General features: G+C 43.3%; 1 protein-coding gene across 1 annotated transcript in view; it reads right to left on the bottom strand.

The window, feature by feature from the left end:
• The window catches only part of LOC144678745 (receptor activity-modifying protein 3), a 78,371-nt gene extending 61,116 nt beyond the window's left edge, over positions 1-17,255 (bottom strand). Inside the window, exons 1-3 of the mRNA XM_078538608.1 lie at positions 16,528-17,255; positions 15,798-15,827; positions 14,748-14,925 (exon numbers count right to left, since the gene is read on the bottom strand). Of these exons, the coding sequence (XP_078394734.1) occupies positions 14,748-14,925; positions 15,798-15,827; positions 16,528-16,579 (260 nt within the window). The 5' untranslated portion in view covers positions 16,580-17,255. The remainder of the gene's footprint in view (positions 1-14,747; positions 14,926-15,797; positions 15,828-16,527) is intronic.
• Positions 17,256-22,300: the final 5,045 nt, after the last annotated feature.

The following is a 22,300-nucleotide window of genomic DNA, read 5'->3' as shown; positions in this document are numbered from 1 at the left end:
TGATGTGAGGAAAGCCCTGGCGGTAAGTCCCGACTTCTGCACATCACAGTTGTCAAGACGTGTTCGACACTGGGGTACTTTCCTGCCAACGAGGGCAGACGATCCAGTGTGGGGGGGGGGTAAGATTCTGGCATGCAGGCCTAATAATATGCTGATGTATTAAAATTAGGTTCCCGGTGTCCGATGGCGGAGGACATGGCCCATCACTGGCGGGTTGAGCAGACGATCGCAAACTGGTTTCACGCCGTCATCAAACCAATCGCGCCATATTGTCCACTCATGCCACCGACACGCCCGACGCCGATGGGCATGGAACATCCTGGGCAACATTTCTGATTACAAGTGCTACAACATGTGTCAAAAACTGCACCCAAACTGTTTTCAGTGATGACACTACAAAAACTCATTCTGTTGAAGACTGTGCATCACTGCACTGATGTCTTATTACAGTATTTAAAATTTTACTTAATATTCATTTCAAATTGTGAATTTGGCTGAATTCCTTTGAGCGCATCTGTAATTCAGGAGAAAGCTGGGAGTATCTTTGTGAATCTGAAACTAAAGAAGCATTAAGCAGCTTCAAATGTTTCATTCAAATCAAGCTCAGTGTCCTAGAGGAGGGAAAATTTACATAACCTAAAGTTTACTAGTGAGGGGGCTAATGCTGACACAAGTGCTGCAGATGCATTTCCTTCAACATTACAGACTATTATTGAGGAGGGAGGTTATTTACTCAGGCAAGTCTTCAACGTTGATGAGACAGGTCTCTTTTGGGGAAAAAAATAAACAAATGTACATTTCTACAGAAGAAAAGCATGCTCCTGGGTTTAAGGCTGTGAAAGATAGGCTAACGGTTCTTCTTTGGTCCAATGCTAAGGGAGATTTTAGCTTGAAACCTATGTTTGTGTACCACAGTGAAAATCCAAGGGCTCTAAAGGGGCACGTTAAGGCTTCACTTCCTGTTATATGGTGGATAACAAGAAAGAATGAAGAACCAGGAAGATTATTGAAGATTGGTTTACTTCTTACTTCTGCCCTGCTGTTGAAAATTATTGCAAAGCTAAGAACATTGCCCATTAAGGATTGCTGCTTCTAGGCAATGCCCCTGGTCACCAAATAAACTTAAACGATTTGTCTGATAATATTAGGATCGAATATCTCCTAAAGATTACTACAACTTTAATCCAATCAATCTGCATCAAGCTGCGATCACTACATTCAAGTCCTATTACCTAAGGAAGACGTTACCCCAGCTGTTGCACGAAACTGACAGGATAAGTCCACAGTTCATGAAATTTTATGAAATTTCAACATTGTGCAAGCCATTAAGTTCATTGGTGACTCTTGGGATGAATCACAGAATTACAGAATTTTTATAGCGCAGAAAGAGGCCATTCGGCCGATCATGTCCAACTGAGAAATTTATTTAGTGCCATTCTCCCACCTTCTCCCGATTACCCTGCACATTTTTCCACTTCAAATAACAGCCTAGTTCCCTTTTGAATGCCTCGATTGAATGAAATTCAACCATCAACATTAAATGCATTTTGGAGCAAGTTTTGGCCAGAATGTGTGGATGATTTTCATGGGTTTACCACTAGTGAAAATACAGCTGATGTGAATGATATTGTTAACCTTTCACACACTGGATTTTGATGAAGTTCATGCAGGTGTTATGGAGCAGTTGTTGCAATCTTATACTGAAGCATTATCAGATGAAAATCTATTGGAATTGGAGAAGATGGGTGCAAGTTTGGGGAAGATGACGATGATAAAGAATTGAACAAACATAAATATCTTGGCAAATCACAATGAAAAAATTAAGCTAGTTATTCAGTTTATCTGAGGCGATGCAGTCTATAATTCAAGATATGGCCCCATGGCAAATCGCTGCTCCAGTGTTTGCTGTGATTTGGATAAATCCATTGAATGTTACAAAGCAATCTGCAAGGAAAGGCAGAAATTTTCCAAGCAGATTAGGATTGACAAGCTTTTGAACAAAAGTCAACCAAGAACTTCAAGCACCATTGACTCTCCATCAGCTCCTCCAATTTTAGTTGTCAAGTCAGATAGCGATGAGTCTTCTACGGACTGACTTAACTAATCTTCATTCTCCACCATACTGTAATAGTACTTTAAATTCTGATGATATGGATGATACAAAACTTGGCAATGTAGAAAATAGTGAGTAGGATAGTGACAGACTTCAGGAGGACATAGGCAGGCTAGATTAGTGAAATGGGCAGAATATGGCAGATGAAATTTAACGTGACTAAGAGTGAAGTGATCCACATTGGGAGGAACAATATGAAGAAGCAGTATACTCTAAATGGTACTAGTTTGAAAACATGGACAACATACTGACAAATCTTTGAAGATAGCAAGAAAAAAATGAAAGGCAGTTAAGAAAGTACTTGGGATACTTAGTTTTGTAAATAAGGATATTAAATACAAAAACAAGGAAGTTGCGCTACAGCTTTACTAGTCACTGGTTAGTCCTCAACTGGAGTATTATGTACAATTTTGGATACCATACTTTAGGAATGTGTCAAGATATTGGACATGGTACAGAGGATGCTTATCAGGATAGTACCAGGGAAAAGGGACTTAACTATGTGGGGCGATTGGAGAAGCTAAGATTGTTCTCCTCAGAGGAGAGAAAGTTAAGGGTAGACCTAATGGAAGTGTTCAAAATTATTAGGGGTTTTGATAGAGCAAGTAAAGAGAAACTGTTTCAACTGAAAAGAGGGTCAGCAACCAAAGCAACAGATTAATAAAAGATTTAAAGTAGAAGAGGATAATTTTTTCACACAGATGGTTGTTTAAGATTTGGAATGCATTGTCTGAAAGAGCAAGTGGAAGCAAATTCCTTACGAACTTTCAAAAGACAATTGGACATAAACTTAAGAGGACTGATTTACAAGGTTATGGGGAAAGGGTTGCAATGTGGGACTAAATTGGACAGCACTTTCAAAGATTTGGCACAGGTACAATAGGTTAAATAGTTTCCTCCTGTGCTGTATATTCCATGAGCAGAGTTTTACCAGGGTGGGGCTTAGGGGAAGGGGGTGGGTGGGAAGGCAGTGGGCTAGTCACCCATCATATTTTATGTGCCCCCTCCATCCCAAAAAGCACACTAGTTGGTTTGGGGGGGGGGGAGGTGGGAGGGTGTTTAATCCAGCCCTACAGTTCTATAAAATTAGCTGTTGTGTTTTCCTCTAATACAACAGTGACTACACTTCAAAGTGACTGAAATGCTCTGGAACATCCTGAAGTCATTAAAGGCTTTATGTTGATGCAATGTTTGGCTCTATTTCTGCATATAGTATTGGTATTCACATCACCTCTATGAAATTCCATATCTAGGAACACAGAAACACAATGCTGACCCATGTTCTGCTATTAAAAGATTTTATTATCTTTCCTTCCAGTCACTATTAGCACCTTCTTTAGTCTTTAACACTACAACTAATATTCCCTTTGTCTTGTGTTCCATGACATCTTTGTCAAATCGCTCCTGAGCTCCTACCTATCCCTGACCTTCTATTTTGCTCCACCTGCTGCACCCACCCTACCCCCCCACCCCCACCCACAGTATAAAATGCATTATGCTTCTACCTCTCTTCAGCTCTGAAGAAACCATATGGACTCAAAACGTTAACTCTGTTTCTCTCTCCACAGATGCTGCCAGGCCTGTTGAGCTTCTCCATCATTTTCTGTTTTTGTTTCAGATTTCCAGCATCCGCAGTATTTTGCTTCTAGTTTAGAAACACAGCTAATCTGTACATTAACTCCATTTACCTGCTTTGGTTCCATATCACTTAATACCCTTACTTACCAAATATCTATCAATCCCAGTTTTAAAAACTTCAGTTGACCTAGCTTCAACAGCTTTTTGAGGTAGAGAGTTCCAGGTTTCCTCTGCTCTTTGTGTAAAGAAGTGTTTCCTAACAACATCCAAGAGTGGCCCAGCATTATTATTAAGGTCATGCCCCCGAGTTCTGGACTACGCTACCAGAGGAAATAGATTCACTTTAAATACCCTGCTAAATCATTTAATCATCTTGAAATCCTCAATTACATAATCCTTTAAGCTTCTATATTCGAGTCTATACAAGCCATGTCTATGCAACCTTTTCTCATACTTTAACCTTTTATCCCTGGTATCACTCTGGTGAATCTGTACTGCACCCACCCCAAGGCAAACAGATGCTTCCTGAGGTGCAGTGCCCAGAGTAACAGCAACAACAACAATTTACATTCATAAAGTGCCTTGAATGTAGTAAAACATCTCAAGGTGCTTCACAGCAACATTACCGAACAAAATTTGGTACTGAGCCACATAAGGAGATGTTAGGAGAGGTGATCAAAAACTTGGGGCAGAATTTCCATGCCCACTGGCATCAGGCATGCTCAGCAGCGTGAATGGACAATATGGCGAGAAGGCCAGAAATCGGTTTCACGACATTATGAAACAAGCTTGTGATTGTCCACTCAGCCCTGTGGGCTGCGTTCCCCGTCATCAGATGTCAGGAACCTCATTGTAATACATCTGCATACCATCCCCCAAAGCTGGTTCAACCGCTCACGTTGCCGTGATAGCACGCCGGTGGAGAACACGTCTTGACAAATGTGATATGTAGAAGTCAAGACTTACCGCCAGGGCCTTGCTCACATCGTGGACAGCCCAACAGCAGAACATGCTGGAGCCCGACATCAATGGCACATTGGAGGAACGTCCAGAGCATGCTGGGTAGATTCTCATGGACATGGTTCTGCTGCGAAGCAACCCATGGAACTTGGAAAGTCGTAGTTGAGGGGTCTGCTCACAACGGGTGATGGTCGAGGGGGTGAAGAGGAAGGTCCAGCAGTGTTTGTGAGAGGGAGCTGTACCAGGGGTTGGGTGAGAAAGGTCCAGGATCGACTGGGAGAGGAAGAGATGTCAGGATAGGGTGAGGTTGGGAGGGGGGGAATGAAGGTGTCAGGACGGGGTGAGGTTGTGGGCGGGGGGAGCGAATGTGTCGGGGGGGAGGGAGTATGGGGCAGGAGACGGTAACAGGGAAGACGACAGCTGGGGAGGTAGGTGTAAGGCGGGGTGGAAGGTGTAAGGGAAGGAGTTCAGAGTGGGGGAAGGAGAGCGGAGGGGCAAGGGAGTCCGGGAGGAGGAAGGAGGCAGAGAGGGGAGGGAGTCCAGAGGAATGAGTGTGGAGAGGAGAGGGAGTAAGGCTGGAAGAAGAAGGGGAGGAAGGAGTCGGGAAGGACTAAGCAGGGGTGGAGTCTGGGGCGGGGGGGAAGACCAAGTGGTGGGGGGAGTCCGGGGTGGTGGTGAGAGCAGGGGTTCCAGGGGGGGAGGGGATGCCAAGGGAGGGCTCTGATGAGTCCATGATTGCCTCCTGGGGGAGTGAACTGAGGGCGGACGTGGTATGAGGGAATGATGAGAATGACCGAGGGCAGAGTGAGGCGGTAGGATGGGAGGATGAGGGTTCGACGGCAGGGGTGGAAGGGACAGCAAGGGTGGTTGGTGGGATCTCAGAGGCAGACACAGACCCTGGGGGTGGGAAGGAGGTGGTCAGGGAGGTGAATGTGGATGGGGGTGGGATTTTCGGGAAGGGAACGCGCATATTCACTTCGACATCCCCGAAGGAAAAGGGTTGTGGCTGGTAGGTCACAGAGGGGAAATGGAAGGTGACGCCAGGGGGTCAACACTGTTGGGGGTAAGGAAATGGGTGAGTGCGGGACGGGAAAAGACTGGGAGTGTACAAAAAACTGAATCAAGACAAAGCTGTCTAAATCGAAAGTGAAATGACAGTCTTGGTGGGCGAGGTCAGGTGTTGCATGGGAGTGTGATCATTGGCTGCGTGGAGATGCAGGTCAGCTCAGACGGACAGCTGAAATCGAACCCTAGCAGGCAGCATTGAAAATACTCGGGACATTGAGGTGAGTGTGAAGGATCCACGTGCATGGGAGAGTGCTTGCACGAAGCTCCAAAAGGCCCAGCCACACACACACTTCTCCTTCTAGAATCACTCGTTGGCCGGCTGCTCCCTCTGCGGTGACAGAGGACAAAGTTGAGGGGCTCACAGGCAAAGGGGACTCGGAGAGAGAGGACAGTGGCTGAGATTCCTGAGTGGATGACCCAGGGGTGTCCAGCTGCTGCTCCTCCTCCCTTTGGGTTCCCGACTGCCCCAGCCTGACTCATTGAGGGGAAGAAGCACCTGGAGGGATGTCGGGGTGCCCTTTTCCTTTCTCACGTTGCCACTGCAGGAACTCCCCCGTGGCTCCCGTGATGGAGTGCAGGTCTGCACACATCTCCGCTTTCTGCTGGATCAGGGTCTCCATGGCATCTCCCCATAGAGACCTCCACACGCGCACCCGTGGGCACCATTTCATCAGACAGCAGGCAAACACACTCCTCTGACTCGCATGCCACTCTGTTGAGGGCTTCCAACAGCTCTGCATGATGTTCCCCCACCTTCTGCCTACTCTCCAGGATGAGTTAGAAGGCCAAATCCAGAGGCTTGTCATCTAACTCGGACCTCACAGATGCATCTTCCCCAGCAGTCCTCCGAATGCCGGGGTGCTCGGCCAATCCTGCCTCCTCGTGACCACCAAATTGTGAACCCGAGCCTGCTCTAGATCTAGGTCCCACCGAAGAAGTGTGTGTCTCTGCACTGGTGGAGGGTGTGGATAAGCGCTGTGACAGGTCTTCCAGGCTGCTTATTTCGAGCTCTTCAATGGAGGAGGTGTCCTCTTGGCTGGAGCTGAGAGACTGGCTGGCTGAGGGTGTCGGTCGCTTGGCAGAGCTCCTTGTGAACCAAAGTAGGGATAATTAGAGTGTGTCAACAGAGTCAAAAGCAGGAGAGAGAGCACTCATATTTACATTGAAAGAGGGATGAAGTGGTGCAGGATCCTCACGAGGGTGTTCACCGCTGACCTCACCATCGCCGCAGGCACGATCCACATCCTCACCAGTTAGCGCAATGGCAAACTCCTTAAAGTGACTGAGGGGTCTAATGTGGGCCAGTCCACCACCGGTCTGGGACCTCTCCCTGCTGATGTGAGCAGACTTCTCCTGCGTGGAAACAGATGGAGAGAGTGTCAGCAGGACACATGGCACTGCATGGAGCGTTTGTGTGGTGAGCGGAGCCATGGACAGGAGAGGACGCAAGCTCGAGAGGGTATGAGCCTGATGGAGATTTGAGGGTGTATGTGAGAGTTAGTGGTGTTGTCCCTTGAGGTGTTAGAACCCTGTGGATGTGTGATGGGTTTGAGAGTGTGTGAGTTGAGAATGATGAGAAGAGTGACTTACCCTGGCAGAATAGATGAGACCATTCATCCTGTAGTGGCACTGGGTGGCCGTCCTCTTTTGAGGACATTAGCACTGACCACCACTGCCACTGCCTTCCATGCTGGATTGGTGATGCAGTTGCTCATCCTGCATCCGGCCAGAGCTGGGATACAGGACATCACAGCAGGCCTCAACGGCGTTCAAAAGGCCCTCAAGGGACACGTTACTGAAGCGGGAAGCTGCAGTCTTTTTGCCTCTCGGGGCCATCGTGTCTTCCGTGTGGCAGTCCTGGGCTGGGAACACAGAGGTGTGCGTGTGGCTGCACTTTAATTGTGGTGCTTGATGTGATGAAATGGCAAGGTGATGGCATGGTGGGCGAATGAGAGCCATGGAAATGGCGTGTTTCCTGGGAATGCATAATTAATGTGGCAGGTGTGGGATGATACGGCATGAGAAGCCGCCATTGCGGCCAGCGGGTAAAACGTCATTTTCCCTGCCCGCTACTGCACTTAGTGCAAATCTGGGACGATTCCGCCCTTGGTTAAGAAATAGGTTTTAAGGAGTGAAGTAGGGGAGGGAGAGGTAGAGAGGCAGAGAGGTTTATGCAATACTGCCAGAACATGGGGCCCAGGCAGCTGAAGGCACAATTGCCAGTGGTGAAGAGATACAAAATCAGGACTGCACAAAAGAACAGAAATAGTGGAGTGCAGGGATCCAAGAAGGTTGTCAGGCTGGAGGAGGCTCCTTAGATAAGGGCGGGGGAGGCAGTGGAGAGATTTCAAAACAAGGGTAAAAATTGTAAAATCAAAGAATGCCAACCTAGGTCAGCTAAATAGATATTATGGGTGAACAGGAGTTGGTGTGAGCTAGGATATAGGCAGCAGATTTTTGGCTGACATCAAGTTTTCGACAGTGCAATGCACACTGCAGGCCAGCCAGGAGAGCACTGGAATGGTCAAGCACAGAAATAACAAAAGCACGGTCAGGGTTTTAACAACAGATGAGCTGAGGCAGGGATGGAAACAGGCTCTATTACAGAGATGTAGAAAGGTGGTCTTGGTGATGGAAATGATATTGGGTCGGAAGCTCAGGTCAGGTTTAAATAGGATGCCAAGTTGTCAAAGTCAGTGACGGAGTCCAGTGGCTAATGGTGAAACAGAAGGCAATGGTTTTAGTCTTCCCAATATTTAATTAGAGAAAATTCTTGCTCATTCAACATTGGGTGTCTGTCAAGCAGCATGACAACTCAGGGGCCATGGAGCAGTTGAGAGAAGTGATAGTGAGTAGAGCTAAGTGACATATGGAACCTGATGCAGTACTTTAGATGTAATCTATCAAGATGTTTGTACAACTATAGTAAAATTTCTATGTTCTGTATGGTGCTATTAATCTCACCATTCCAACAAAATTCCATATCTGCTATTCCACAGCAGAATCGTATTTGCCAACCATTAAATTGAAGTCAATGGAACTGAATATAGGGCACAGGGTATACAGGTGACCCATGTGATACTGCTTGATTTACAATCCTGCTTATGTCTAATTTTCACCCTCACTATCATTTTCTGCTGTATGGTGCTGTTAGTCCGCACCATCTCTTATGAGATTTTATTAACTACCACTAGTGTGATGCAATAAATGTCAACTCAACTTCATCTTCAAATAAAACATATTTGGAACAAATTATGCTTCATGAGAGAAATATCACAAAGAGCAAATGAATTAGGGCTACCTTGGGTTTTCAATAACACTTCAAAATTTTGTACCTCAGGACTTTCTCTTCCTGCAGGTAGTTGCCTGAAATCTGTTAGCATCTCTAAAATAGTTAAGAGCAGCAATGTGACAAATCACAGGTAGAAGCCCTTTTTTCTATTGTATTTTCTAAGCACATTAGAGATCGAAAACATTGCCTCCACCGTGCTGTTGTGTTTACAGAGAAGTTTCTTTTAAAGTGATCTAAGAAAGCAGAAATACATCCACCACAATGCAATAATTATAATCTTACATTTAAATGAATTGCATATATAAATTCCAAGCCTATAAAACATGAGAGCCACATCAATCCTTAAGAATTCAAAAGTTCCATTTGTTTCAATGTTTTGAACATAACCTTATTACCGTCTTTAAAAAATGATTGGCAATGCAATTGTATGCTACTTCCTAGTTTTGTTATAGTATCTGAACACTTACTTGGCATGGCATACACGCATCTGATTGGGAACATTCAGTTTTTTGAGGAATCTATTCCAAAGAACTAGTATAGTTCCAGGTTTTTAATTTTGATTTTTAATAGATCAAATTAAAGTCAGCAGAATCAAAATGTAAGTTTGGCAATCTTACTGTACAGAAAACTAGCTCAAGTGAATGAGCAGTTCATTTACAAATCATAATTGTTTAGAAGTACCAGGTGTTGAATATTTGGTATTTCGGATGAACTGATGAACAATTGGAAAAGCAATACATTTATCAGCCATACATCATTATACTTACAAGTGGTCAACACAAATTATTAAATTAGATTAGATTTTATTCTCTTGCCAGTCCTAGGCTGGAGGTACTGCCAGTGATTAGCTGTTGGCAGAAATATCAGAATGCCAAACTTGGAACTTCCTTCTTTTCACTGACAACACAAATGGTTACAACTAAGTTCAGCTGAAAGAGCATAACTGTAAACCTGGTGAATGGGTAGTATTTGAGTGGCCAAGTAGCAAATTTTCCATTCACCACATGAAACTAGTACAGATGGAGGCTGAACAAACTCTACTTTGCAGATGCCCATAAAAAATATTTAGACATGGCACAGAATCAAAACAGTACTCTTATCTTCGGTGAAATAAAACCTCATGAGATGTCCTACTTAATTAAGTTGTAAGGAGGGGGAAAAATCAGTTGATTCCAGCTAAATGAAAAGTTACTGGAGGAGAAATTGGCCCTCACAACACTCATTTTCCAGGTAGAAAATAGGAACAGCAAGGTCCAATTTCAAGATGCTGCATTCCATGCCACAAGGGTGCCACAAACACATCAGACCCCATACTGTATCTGGCGATTTGTCAAGTGCTTGTGGGGATCATCTAAAACGTAATTGGTGTGAGCCGTTCTCCAAACTCCCATGTACCTCTGGGTCTCCATTCCGAAGTCTCCCACTGTCCCTGACCCCTCCAACTCCCAATTCCCAGTCCCTGCCAAATGTTGTAAAGCTACAAGGGCTCAACCTGTACATAGAAAAAAGAGTAAGTTAATCCTACTGCTGCTTTTATGCAAAGGCTTGGTAGCCTAACATTTATTTTATTTGTATTTAGAATGTGAGCATCACTGGCAAGGCCAGCTTTTATTGCCCATCCCTAACTGCCCTTGAGAAGGTGGTGGTGAGCCACCTTCTTGAACCACTGCAGACCATGTTGTGTAGGTACACCCATAGTGCTGTTCGGGAGTGAGTTCCAGGATTTGATCCAACAACAGTGAAGGAACGGCAATATAGTTCCAAGTCAAGGTGGTATCTTACTTGGAGGAGAACTTGCAGGTAGTGGTGTTCCCATGCATCTGCTGCCCTTGACCTTCTAGTGGTGGAGGTCACGGTTTTGGAAGATGCTTTTGAAGGAGCCTTGGGGAGTTGCTGCAGTGCATTTTGTAGGCAGTACACACTGCTGCCACTGTACCTTGATGGTGGAGGGAGAGGAGGGAGTGCATGTTTGAGGTGGCGATCAAGTCAGTTGCTTTGTCCTGGATGAGTTTCTTGAGTATGATTGGAGCTTCACTCATCCAGGCAAGTGGAGAGTATCCCATCACGCTCCTGACTTGAGCTTTGTAGATGGTGGACAGGCTTTAGGAAGCTGAGAGATGAGCTACTTGCCACAGAATTTCCAGCCTCTGACCTGCTACTGTAGCCACTGTATTTATTAGTTTCTGGTCAAAGTTGACCCCCCCCCCCCCCCCCCCCCCCCCCCCCACCCACCCCAACAAAGATGTTGATGATGGGGATTCTGCGGTGGTAATGCCAATGAATATAAAAGGGAGATGGTTAGATTCTCTCTTGATGGAGATGCTCATTACCTCGCGCTTGTAAGTTGCAAATGTTACTTGCGACTTATCAACCCCAAGCCAGAATATTGTCCAGGTCTTTCTGCATGCGGACACAGACTACTTCAGTAACTGAGGAGTTCAGGATGGTATTAAACACTGTGCAGTCACCCGCAAACATCCTCATTTCTGGCCTAATGTTGGAGAGAAGGTCATTGATGGAGCAGCTGAAGATGGTTGGGCCTAGGACTGCCCTGAGAAGCTCTTGCAGAGATATCCTGGGGCTGAGATGATTGGCCTCCAAAAACTAGCACCATCTTCCTTTGTGCTAGGCGTAACTCCAACTTTACTCCCTGATTCCCATTGACCTCAATCTTGCTACAGCTCTGTGATGCCACACTCAGTCAAATGCTGCCTTAATATAAAGGGCAATCACTCTCGCTTCATCTCTTGACCTCTAACCTCTAGTTACAGTACTACATTCAAAACCCAAAGGATGGGCATTCATATTCTCACCATGATACATTCTGAAACTGCATTCAATAAATCTGGCAATTTTGGGGCTAGAGAAAAAAAAAAAATGAGTCCTAGGGTAGCTACTGAGTATGAACCACAATCCTATCAATAAGGAATGCTTCCCACAGAACCATATAAGTCTTTTCGCTTATGAATCTGCCAGCACCCTGTAATTTGAAAAGTAACATGAATTCTGAAATATACCAGGACCCGGGGAAACATCGGACATTCTTGTTTTTCAACAACCCAATAAAATGAAATACTGGCTAGGCCTGTAGATATATCTACTCCACAAGTAGAATACGGTGTATCTACAACTAATGCTATAATAACTGGTTACTCTTATTTCAGTAACTGTATTTAAATTAGATGGTTCCATAGGAATACGAGCAATGGATTGCAACATAGGCAAAAAAATGCAGGACTGCCCAAGAATTGGTGAAATTAGAAAAAGAAATCACCAAAAATATTAAATGAACTGTCAATGCATCAACAGCGGTGTGGTGAAAAAACTGTTAGAGATAAAAATAACAACTGCACCACTCTTGGGGTGTTAACAAAATGATAATTTCAAATAACATTGTCAGTATAATATTTTCTGTGCTATTTGTAGCACTTTTAACATGATATGATGCCCCAAGTTGCTTCACAGGAGCATTTAAAACAAACCATAAATGCTGGTATAGAGCAGTAGAGCTGAATAGCCTGTTTCCATGCTGTAGATTTTATAAACCTTCTACGTAAAACCAATTCTATTTAACCAATTAAATTCCAGATCCAGTAGCCAATAAGCACCCTTAATCAGACTACAGAACCATCTCTGTGGTATAATTTCTATTTGGTCAAATTTCTGACTGAACACATTGCCTTGTACCTAAATATCTTCTGTGGTATATGGATGCTGTGACAGTCCCTCACCTATCCCACATACTCTAAAACTAACACTTATTAACAAAATAAACCTTTAAAAAGTTCAGAGTATCAGAAGAAAATCACAAAGCCCCTTGCTCCTTAACAAACAGCATGATGCATTCTGCAGGGCCTTTTAACATTCTTGATTCCAGATACATCCTTCCTCATACTTCATGATTCCCCACCTGACCAGGTGAATCCTTATATTCTATGTTCAATACAAAGGCTCCAAGTAAATCTTAATATAAAAACACTACTATTGCCAGGACCACGATTTCTGAACGGGCACATCCAGCCTGAGGGACATTCCATTCTGAATGGTTGCACTTGTACACTAACAGTTTCCCAAAATCTTTCTTCAAAATCTGTTTCCTCTACATTGGAGAGACCAAACGCAGACTGGGTGATCGCTTTGCAAAACACCTTCGGTCTGTCCGCAAGCATTACCCAGACCTCCCTGTCGCTTGCCATTTCAACACTGCACCCTGCTCTCATGCCCACATGTCCGTCCTTGGCCTGCTGCATTGTTCCAGTGAAGCTCAACGCAAACTGGAGGAACAGCACCTCATCTTCCGACTAGGCACTTTACAGCCTTCCGGACTGAATATTGAGTTCAACAATTTTAGATCGTGAACTCTCTCCTCCATCCCCACCCACTTTCCGATCCCCCCTTTTTTTTCCAATAGCTTATATAGATTTTTCTTTTCCCACCTATTTCCATTATTTTTAAATGTATTTCCATCCATTGTTTTATCTCTGCCTTTTAGCCTATTTCGATTCCTTCACCCCACCCCACCCCCACTAGGGCTATCTGTACCTTGCTTGTCCTGCTTTCTACCCTTAATTAGCACATTCCTTAGATAATATCATCACCTTCAACACCTCTTTGTCCTTTTGTCTGTGACATCTTTTGGTTATCTCCACCTATTACTGGCCCTTTATCCAGCTCTACCTGTCCCACCCCCCCACCCCCTTAAAGCAGCTTATATTTCACCTCTCTTCTATTTTTACTTAGTTATGTTGAAGAGTCATACGGACTCGAAACGTTAACTGTGTTCCTCTCCGTAGATGCTGCCAGACCTGCTGAGTTTTTCCAGGTATTTTTATTTTTGTTTTGGATTTCCAGCATCCGCAGTTTTTTGCTTTTATCCCAAAATCTCTGATGTTTTGACAAAATCAGGGATTCATTACCTAGAATATCATGACATTAGCATATCACAATTTTTTGCTCTTGTCCGTTCAGTATATGTTCTGTGGATGTCTGAATTTGCTCGAGTGTGTCATCAAATAGCCAGGGTGATGCGGAGAGGAGATAGGTGATATCCTCTCAACGCAGAGGGAATGAGTGCAGAGAGGATAGAGGCTACTGGTGCACATAGTGGATGTATGCAGTGAATACAGGATATACATATAACAAGATTCTGTAGTACATATCTTTAACTGCAAACTATAACATATCTTGTAGAGTCAAGTTGTAAATGTTATCAGCAATGGAGTATAACATTTCTGCTGTTAACAAACATCAGATCCATATAGTGTTACATCATACTGGAAAAGTATATGATTACACCCTTTATAGATGGCATAATGCATTAATCATTGTTTTACCAAAATCAAATACTGTAATAGATTCAGATTTACAGCTAATTTGTAACAGGTCCAGAAATAATACTAGAAAAATCAGGACCGGACAAAAACCAATGAACAACCTCCTGCAGAGGAAATGAGAGAATTGGCCCCATGGCTGCATACCATGTTTCTAGAATCTATCCTCACTTATATAGGCAAATATTGATTTCTCGGCTAGGATTTAGTTCATCCAGAATAGTGATGGAGCACTTAATTATATCTTGAAAACTGTAGATTAATTAACATGCTTTGAGTGACTACAAATTTTGCAGCAAAGATCAAGAAACAATGAGTGTGCAACATTTTTTCTTCAGTTAAATTTTGCATCTGACCTTACAGGTTTGCCTTATAGCAGATTCGACAGGCATTAAAAAAAACATACCCAGCAATGAGTGTGAAGTTGCACCAGTCACTGGAATTCATTCTGTTAAGTTCGCTTTCAAATTGATATCCACACAAGTGCACCACTTCCAACATAAGAGTCTTGTTACAGATCCGTTTTGTTTTCCCCTCTGACTGGCTTGTTTGTGGCTGATTATGCAGGTTTGTATTGTTCTTGGCTGGAAATTTGAACAAGAGCATTAATTTAATCCAATTATACATATATGTTTTAAACTGACATTTTTCAAGTAAGAGAAACTATTCTTTTTGTTTGACGTCCACATCTTACTTTACAGTTTTCAAATGTATAATTATTACAAATTACTTTTCTGACAATATCGAAACTTACAAATATGGCACGGTAAATTAAGCCAATAATTTTAGGTTACTTTCCTTTAAATTCCAGTTAGATACACCGTGAACATTTGAATGGTTTTTTTTAACAAGTAAAATTAGATACAAAGACTTTGCTTTTCATTGTTTTGAAACAGTGATATCATTACTAGTGCTTTGGAAATATCTAATTGATGGGACTAAGATTTCAAAGAAACCTTAGGAGTTTTGTAATGGTTTTCAAATACTTGGCAATTTTTAACATTGTTTGCATTAAGATTATCACTTCAGCTATGCAACAACTAGCCGTATGAACTAAGGCTATCATATCTATGTAGTTAGCTTTGCACACAGAGGAACATATACCCCTGGATGAGAGTTTGAACCCACTGAGTAGGTTCTGGAATCCTCTGCCTAGACTTCAGGGTAGAAATTTCTGCTTTCCAACTTCTAATACTTGAACTGGTTAAGATAACTTTTGGTAGCAGACCTGCACTGGTCTGTTGCACGACTCTGTCATGCCAAGGTTTGGCCTTAGTGCTATATGTTAATGTTTGTAACAGTTTGCAGCTTATCAATGTTATATAAAGAAACAGTTTAAAACCAAGTTACAAACAATAACCAGACCAGAGTTGAATCAAACAAGATGAGCAGAGCATGGAGATTAAAAAGGAGAATGCCCGCCAGATGTGGACTAGGTCAGTGCTGTGCTTCTTACCTGAAAGGCTTGATGTCAACAAACTATTACCTGCCAAACAGAAAATAGAAAACATTAGAAGGCCACAAAAGATAATAATGCGAACGACTTAATTTAAAAAACAGAATATAAAATTATTCGAAACGATACCAATTTAAACACAAGTCATATTGTTGGTGTGGTGTTTTGGAAAGGCAGCTGTTTATCTTATGACCCCGGTCTTTCCCGCGCCGAGCCGATGGCGTTTACCGGGCTCAGCGCCACAAATCCCGAGACAATGTTAGTTAGTAAGGAGAAAATGGCTGTTTAAATTTAGAGGCAATGTGCAGAAAACGAAGCCGGAAAAGTTACAAAAGAGATTGAATGAAGTGGAGCTCGCAAAGAAAAGCCTGGTGGACGAAGGAAGGGCAGATGAAGGAAAACATGTTTTAACCAAGATAGCTGTGCAGAGACATGTTAAAAATTAGAAATATTAGAAAAGGGGGTTCAAACTAATTTATTGAAGTGAGAGATCTTGAAAGAAATGACAATAACTCGCGGCTTTCTATATATATTTAAAGAGTCACGACGTTACACAAAATGTTAGCCCTCCATGAAACGATCGAAGGGAGGTTCCGGCAGTTGGTTAGAGTTTGCCACAGGTATGTCAATAAATGTGTGGGTGACTGCTGTCGCGCTGTTCTGGGTGACATGCGGTGGTGCCCGTCTCCCAACAGTTGGAAATGTCAAGATTGTGTCATTTGCCACTTACCCCAAACAGCGAGAGCTAAAAGCTGAACAAGAAGAAAGACATCTTTCTCCATCACGATGCCTCGGCTCTGGGAGAGCGCTGCATTGAAAGGTGGCGGGGGCTTTTTCCTCGGGCAGTAACTGGTCCCTGCTGCTCGCGGCGTGATGGGTGGGGGGGGGTTAGGCGGGCACTTGGACGAAGTTGCCTCTCCACGGTCTACGGCTGAAGTTTGCTTTCCAGGTGCGAGTCTTCTTGCAGGGGTCGCTGTCGCTCTGACAGGCGATCGGAGGAAGGAGCAGCCTCCGCGATACTCGTGCGCTTTTTTTAAAAAAAAAACAAGCTGAGGTTTGCTGTACGTTCCGCCCCCCCCCCCCCCTCCCGATGTTTGAGCTTCCTTCCCCCTCCCGTGCTTCCCGCTTCTCCAATCGATCTGCCTGTCGCAGGATCACATGGCCGTCAAAATAAGTAGCGGTGCAGCCACTTCCCGCACTCTCTCTCTCTCTCTCTCTTTCTGTCAACATTGTGCTGCTTGTTCATCACCGGTACCCTCTCCTCCCCCTGACATGCTGCTTAAAGGCCACCTAATACCACCTACTACAACATCGAATACATTGGCGATAAAAAATAACAATCATTCCCACATCACCAAACAACTGCGGACGGGATAGCGGATGAGATGGCAAAAAGTTGACCCTCAGGTCGCTCTTATTTTGATCACTTTGAAGCCCAGGTTGTTTTGCCTTAAAAAAAACTGTTGCTTGTTGGCAGTGATGCCGATTGGGATGCTGAAAACAATACAGCAATTATGTTCTCAAGTTTTGGCCAGATGACCAGTTAATATCCGGCCCACATAATTCCAAACTGGAACAATTGCGAAGGACTTTATTAAACGCAATTCAGCTGTCCGCTTTCTCTGAGAATTTGGTGCAGAACTTGAATGCAAAGCAAAATGGCCCAAAGCTTTAAAATAAACCTATAACAAACTTGTATTTTTCAGGTGACAATTTCAAAGCAAACACATGATTTCAACCTATTTCACACGTGGCGATTAGGAAGTTGGCAGTCATTCCTTCTAAATACGAGGCATTTTCCCCAAATAAGATTGCGCACAATTATTGGCCAGCGGTCTTGGACAGAGTGGCAATAATACCATCTCCGGGGTGCTGGTTAGCTCAGATGGCTAGCGTGCGGTTCGATCCCCATTCCGGCTGAGGTAAACTCAGGGCCTGCCGCCTTATCTTGCCTTTCGTTTAAAAAAAAAATCCATGGTTTGGCAAATAATTGCTAAGGACCTCCCTCTTGATAGAGAGCTCATGAAGAATTTCATCTCAATGTAAAATTAAGTAAAACATACTTTATTGAACTGTTCCTGAGCCTTGTTCCTCAGTCAATTTGGCCTTTAAGACTTTCTTTTTATTCATTCACCATGTGTGCTTTGCTGGCCGGTCCAGCATTTATTACCCATCCCTAGTTGCCCTTGAGAGGTGGTGGTGAGCTGCCTTCTTAAACTACTGCAGTCCACGGGGTGTGGGTACGCCCATAGTGCTGTTAGAAAAGGAGTTCCAGGATTTTGACCCAGCGACAGTGAAGGAATGACAATATATTTCCAAGTCAGGATGGTGAGTGACTTAGAGGAGAACTTCCAGGTGGTGATGTTCCCATGTATTTACTGCCCTTGTCCTTATAGATGGTAGTGGTTGAGGGTTTGGAAGGTGCTGTCAAAGGAGCCTTGGGGAGTTCCTGCAGTGCATCTTGTAGATGGTACACACTGCTGCCACTGCTGGAGGGAGTGAATGTTTATGGATGTGGTGCCTATCAAGCAGGCTGCTTTGTCCTGGATGGTGTCAAGCTTCTTGAGTGTTGTGGGAGCTGCACTCATCCAGGCAAGACTTAAAAGCCTTTCTGCATCTAGACACACAGGAAAAGCACATGGTTACATCTGTTTTCATTAGCCTGTTTGCCCTGGAACAGATCCCTAACCTGAAGCCAAAGGCTACAGCTTCAGGGGTATCACTACACACAAGCACGGCTGACCATGACTTTCTCCTGCTCTAACCACTTGCTTATAAGTGTGTTGGAAGGATTTGCAAGTTGATAGTCAACCTGTTTGGCCACTTTATGGGCACACCTTCCATAGCCATCAGATCTGGGAATGGGGTTTGATCCCAGAGACTCTGATGTAGGGATGCTACCCACTGCACCACAAGACCTCCCTTCAAACTTTAACTTGGTCCAGAATTATTAGCCGTTTCGAGTCCTCACGACCCTTCAACAGAACTGTTGAAGTTCAGTTCTGTTGAAGGGTCGTGAGGACTCGAAACGTCGACTCTTTTCTTCTCTACCGATGCTGCCAGACCTGCTGAGTTTTTCCAGGTAATTCTGTTTTTGTTTTGGATTTCCAGCATCCGCAGTAGTTTTTTGTTTTTAGAATTATTAGCCGTTTGTTGACCCTATCTTACACCAACTTTAAAATGAATGTTAGTCTTGAACTCTATTATCAATGTGCATGATATCATTGTTTTACCAGCGCAGTTTTCATTATTGAGTTCTTAAATAGAACCAATTAAACACAAAATTCACCTCAGACAAATTGGAAAGGGAAAACTGTTTACTCTCTGGGATATACTGCACAGAATTGCCATATCATTGGCCATTTCTGTCTCATCACCAACTCATTACAAATTATTAAAGTGTTAAAAAAACTAAGCATAATATAAACGTAAAGTAACAAAATAACTGTTAGATAACAAGGTCATCAACATCATGTACTTGACGTAAAGCTATTTAATTGATTTACCAATAGTCCGTTCATCAGTTTTAAATCAGTTTCATGTACTGGGACTAACTAATCTACTGCATTCATAAATGGAACAAACAAATTGTTTCAATTTAAAACTTCTAACTGTTTTGAAATATGTAAATAACATAAAACAGACTCCCTAGGTTGCAGAGGTCTTGCTTTTGACACAGTCAGGAGCCTGTCCCGTAAAGGTCCACAACATAATATTCCACTACTCTGGCACTAATTGGCATTAAATTAGATGGTCCACCAGGTATTTTTTTATTTGTTCTTGGGATGTGTGCATGGCTGTATTTATTGCCCATCCTGAATTGCCTTTTGAAGATGATGGTACACGCACAGTGCTATTCTTTAACAGTTTGATGCAACTGAGTGGCTTCTTGAGCAATTTCAGAGGGCAGTTAAGAGTCAACCACATTCTGGAATGTCTGGAGCCACATGTAGGCAAGACAAGATAAGGATGGCAGATTTCCCTCCCTGAAGGACATTAATGAACCAGATAGATTTTTACAACAATCCGGTTAGTTTCCTGAGCAATATTAATGAGACTAGCATTTTATCCCTGATTTATTAATTAATTAAATTTAAATTCCTGCAGCCACAGTGGCAGAATTTGAAATCACTGTGGATCATTCGTCCAGACCTGTGAATTGCTAGTCCAGTAACATTACAACTATGTTACCCTCCCCCTTTGTACTGACATGGAAATTGGAAAAGTGCTACACTTCTTCAGAAAGGTGTTCTTCCCAAGTTAAGACTGAGTCACATTGTTAGGGTAAAGTGCAGAAAGCTCTACTCCACATCCAACATATTATACAGGCCTGGGAGGGTGTAAAGTAGTGCTGGATCTCCTGAAATAAAAAATCATCCCTGAAGGGTTCACTTTTTTTTAAAAAACTCTATAAATAAAAAAAAGCAAAATACAGTGGATGCTGGATATCTGAAATAAAAACGGAAAGTGCTGGAAAGACTTTCTACCTTACTTCAATTCTGAAGAAGAGTTATATTCAACTGGAAACGTTAAGTCTGTTTGTCTCTCCACAGATGGCGCCAGACTTGCTGACTATTTCCCACACTTTCTGTCTTCATTTCAATAAATAAAAAGTTTTATATAAAAGTTATTGTGCATAATTTTCCACTCTATGAGGAAAGGGAACTGTGTACCTGGGGACTGCCATCAGAAGTTAAGCTACAAAAGAATGTTAATGATTTTTTGTACATAACGTAATGTTCACTAACTTTCCCTTCTATAATCTAATTTAAAATATATTTTCTTAAAAATTTCAAAGGAACTCTCAGAAAAACAAAAGATGTTGGAAATTTGAAATAAAATCAGAAAATCATGGGAAAAAAATCGGCATGCTTGACAGCAATTGTGGAGAGGGAGCCAGAGTTAATAGGTGTGATTTTAAAATGAAGGGTTTGGGTCAGGTGGGAAGTCAGAATGCTAAAAAATGTCGAATCCAAACCCAAGCTGCCTTGAACGTGCCCACTTCCAGTCTTAACAAAGTTGAGTTTTTAAATCAAAGTCAGATTTTTGTGATGATGTAATTTTTCTTTTTCATTGTTAATTATTCATTTACATGTGATTTTTGATGAACAAGCATGCATTTCCAAATGGACAATAAAATTTGAATTGAATTGAATCAAGAGGAAGGCTGGTCAGTGAAACCATTTAAGGAGACCATGTGACAACATTTTAACAAGATTTCCATTTTAACTACAGTCAGCCAGAATTCCCTGGCCTCAGGAAACTGTCAGGTAAAAGGAGTTGGGAGAGGCTGGGTCCATAAAGCCTTTGTAGCACTTCTTGTGGGCTAGTGTTGGAGCAGGAGTATTTCCTCCAGGCCCAACAACAAGCTACCATATAACACACTCCCCCCACCACGCACCACCACCACAATCTGTCCAATTCCAATCCCCCACAATCACCAATCACTCCGATCTCCCACTGTGATCTCCCCGCCCTTAACCTTCTCTCCATTCTACACATAATCTTTCCACTCCCCCAACAATCTCACTGCCTCCCCACCATCTCTCTGCTCTCTTTATGTTTCTTTTGTGACTAAAACCTCAACGTCAGCTCTTGGGTCCAAGGCTTTTTTATTCACTTACGGGATGTGGGCTTTGCTGGCTAGGCCAGCATTTATTGCCCAACCCTAATTGCCCTTGAGAAGGTGGTGATGAACTGCCTTCTTGAACCGCTGCAGTCCATGTGGTGTAGGTACACCCACAGTGCTGTTAGGGAGTGAGTTTAAGGATTTTGACCCAGCGACAGTGAAGAAACGGCAATATATTTCCAAGTCAGGCTGGTGAGTGGTTTTGAGGGGAACTTCCAGGTGGTGGTGCTCCCATCTATCTGCTGCCCCTGTCCTTCTAGATGGTAACAGTTGTGGGTTTGGAAGATGTTGCCTAAGGAGCCTTGGTGAGTTTCTGCAGTGCACCTTTTGGATGATACACACTGCTGCCACTGTTCATCAGTGGTGGAGGGAGTGAATGTTTGTGGAAGGGGTGCCAATCAAGCAGGCTGCTTTGTCCTGGATGGTGTCAAGCTTCTTGAGTGGTGTTGGAACTGCACTCATCTAGGCAAGGGGAGAGTATTCCATCACACTCCTGACTTGTGCCTTGTAGATTGCGAACAGACTTTGGGGAGTCAGGAGGTGAGTTATTCATCACATGATTCCTAGCCTCTGACCTGATATTGTAGCCACAGTATTTATATGGCTAGTCCAGTTCAGTTTCTGGTCAATAATAACCCCTCAGGATGTTGATAGTGGGGGATTCAGCAATGGTAATGCCATTGAATGTCATGGGGCAATGGTTAGATTCTCGATTGTTGGAGATAGTCATTGCCTGGCACTGGTGTGGCCAAATGTTACTTGCCAATTGTCAGCCTAAGCCTGGATATTGTCCAGGTCTTGCTACATTTGGACATGGACTGCTTCAGTATCTGAGGAGTCACGAATGGTGCTGAACATTGTGCAATCATCAGCG

Source organism: Cetorhinus maximus, chromosome 3 (genome assembly GCF_964194155.1).
Source record: "Cetorhinus maximus chromosome 3, sCetMax3.hap1.1, whole genome shotgun sequence".
In the NCBI taxonomy this organism is placed as follows: Eukaryota; Metazoa; Chordata; class Chondrichthyes; order Lamniformes; family Cetorhinidae; genus Cetorhinus; species Cetorhinus maximus.
This window is presented reverse-complemented; position numbering and strand designations above follow the sequence as displayed.